Raw genomic sequence first — 2569 nt, forward strand, 5'->3', positions numbered from 1 at the left:
CTTTCTGGTCACATGTGGGAGAAAAGGAGAAATTCTGACCATCTGTGCTTGGTTTTGGTGTTTATGTTGTTATTTCTTGCAATCCTTCTCTTGCAGATGGGTCTTCTTGTGGGAAAAGGGCTACCAGGAAACAGACTCTGTGGTCAGCTCTGTAACCACGAAGGTGAAAGGCGTAACACTGACAAACACATCCAGCTTGGGAGCCAGGATCTGGGACGTGGCTGACTATGTCATCCCTCCTCAGGTATCACTCCCTTTTACATGCAGAGGGAAGGTTTTCTGGCAAACAGCTACTGCTTTGCTGAAGTCCACTGAGGGAGAACGTTGCAGGCTTCAGGAAAAAGCTGCAACAATAACCACATGTCGTCTTTCTTGCAGCTTTCTAAAGCAAACAGCTCCAAGTTAACTTGTTGGCAGGAACCCCAGGAATGGCCTGCAAGTTGCTTGATCCAGAACTGAACAGGAAGCAGTGCTGTAGTTACTGATTTACTCTGAGGGAATCTACACTGTGGTGGCCTTTGGGGAGGGCAGGCATGGCCAAGCTGCTGGTTGTGGGTCCCTCTGTCTGCGTGGGGTGCCGTGCAGATAAAAAGACAGATTTAGACAAGTTTTGGCTGAGTGAACATACTTGCATATCAGTGGAGCAGATGCAATGAAATTAATCAAAGTAAAGTAAAGAAAATGGTGCTCCTGAAGAAACAAACCAGGACTGGTTACATTTCTAATTGATTTGTTGCAAAAAGAGAGTGGGAGTTGTGCTTAGCCTTGCAGCTGGAACTCTATTTCTGTTCCTGCCTTGCAGCTCCCTTGAGGAGCTGTGAGATCTGTTTTCATAATGTGAATGAGGAAATTCGGGCCAAGTGGGAGGACAGAAAGGGTTGCTAGTCCCACAGTCTGTCCTCTGGCTAAACACAGCAGCATCAGGCAACATATGTGGGAATCTGCTCCTTTAGTGCTGCACCAGCACTGTCCAAAGCAAGTTGCCTCTGCAGGGCCACCTGGGCTCTGTCAGCAAAGGTATTTGGCAGAGTGCCTTGGATGGTCTTTGCAGACTGTCACTCTTAAGTTTCCTTCTTGTTTTGCATGTTCAGGGTGAGAACACTGTGTTTGTCATGACCAATGTGATCCTCACACTGAACCAGAGCCAAGACCGCTGCCCAGAGGTAGGCACAGTTCCTGCCATGTGTGGGGGAGAGTGTGGGGGAGAGGGCTCACAGAGTTTAGTGAAATTACTGTTCCTCTCCAGCTTCCAGATGATAACACAGAGTGCAAGGAGAACAACAACTGTGTTTCAGGATATGTCAGCACCCACAGCAATGGTAAGAAACCTGCTGCGAAGGCTCCTTTTAGTCCGTGTTGTGATACCTCTGTGCTGTGCCTTCCCCTCTGTGAAGGAAGGACTTCAGTCTCCTTGTTCTTGTTCTCTCACATGTAAAAGAACTGAAAGGGAAGTTCAGATTTTTCTTCTGGGGGAGAGCAGATGGACTTAGACTGTGTTGGGTGGATGCTGGGCAGATGTGGACTGCAGCGAGTTAGAGAATGGTGCGAGGGCTTTTTCAAGACCTTGAATCCCTGAAGCAGTATTTCACATAGATGAGAATTTGACTCAGGAGAAGGACCTGATGCTTCGTTCTCTGAAACTGCACTACACATTGCACTGGAAGATAATGGGGGTCCTAGTAGTGGCACTTCACCTCTGAGAAAATTGCATTCACCATATGGAGTGATGAGATGTCTCAGGGCAATTACTGCTTTTGCTTTTGCTTAGTAATACCTCCATGCATGTCTTTCCAGGCATCCAGACTGGGGAGTGTGTTCCATACAACAACAGCATTAAGACCTGTGAAGTCCTTGCATGGTGCCCTGTGGAGGATGATTATCACATACCCAAGTGAGTGCTCTCTCTTCCTACTCCATGGTGGCCCACCTGAGAGGAGGAAAAGCTGAAGAGATGAGCACCAAGGACCCTGCAGAGTCCTGTTTGTGAAAATATAAGTTGAACTTATTTCTTTCCCTGCTGTTTTGCAGGCCAGCGTTCCTGAGAGAAGCTGAGAACTTCACCCTTCTGGTGAAGAACAACATTTGGTACCGCAAGTTCAACTTCAGCAAGTAAATAGTGTGGGGACATTGTGCTGTCTGGTCTCATGGACAGTAAAGGGGAACTGGAGGAGTGGAAGAAGATGCAACAGCTCTTCTCTCTCTGTTCCTCTGCAGGCGAAACATCCTCCCCACTATCAACTCCACCTACCTCAAGAACTGCATCTACGATCCCCAGACAGATCCCTTCTGCCCTATCTTTCGTTTAGGGAAGATAGTTGAAGCTGCAGGGCAGAACTTCCAGGAAATGGCTGTGGAGGTATTTGACGGACCCGTCTCTTTGGCTTTGGCTGTGTAGAAGTAGAGTGGTAGGTGGTTGCCCCCTCTGCTTCATGTCATGAGCCACAGGACACCGCAGCTGCAGGATGGAGAGCTGCTCTGGCCAGAGGGTCTGGAGTCAATATACTACAAATAATTTGCCTTGGCCTGTTTGTGTGGGGTTGTGTGCAGGGCCCTTCTGTAGCAGAGGGAA

General features: G+C 48.3%; 1 protein-coding gene across 1 annotated transcript in view; it reads left to right on the forward strand.

Annotated features, from left to right (window-relative positions):
- Positions 1–96: 96 nt before the first annotated feature.
- The window catches only part of P2RX4 (purinergic receptor P2X, ligand-gated ion channel, 4), a gene marked incomplete at its 5' end in the record, with an annotated part of 5117 nt that continues 2644 nt past the window's right edge, over positions 97–2569 (forward strand). Inside the window, 6 exons of the mRNA XM_009083567.1 lie at positions 97–244; positions 1092–1163; positions 1247–1319; positions 1795–1891; positions 2029–2109; positions 2215–2356. Of these exons, the coding sequence (XP_009081815.1) occupies positions 97–244; positions 1092–1163; positions 1247–1319; positions 1795–1891; positions 2029–2109; positions 2215–2356 (613 nt within the window). The remainder of the gene's footprint in view (positions 245–1091; positions 1164–1246; positions 1320–1794; positions 1892–2028; positions 2110–2214; positions 2357–2569) is intronic.

Source organism: Acanthisitta chloris, unplaced genomic scaffold (assembly GCF_000695815.1).
Source record: "Acanthisitta chloris isolate BGI_N310 unplaced genomic scaffold, ASM69581v1 scaffold19121, whole genome shotgun sequence".
Taxonomy (NCBI): Eukaryota; Metazoa; Chordata; class Aves; order Passeriformes; family Acanthisittidae; genus Acanthisitta; species Acanthisitta chloris.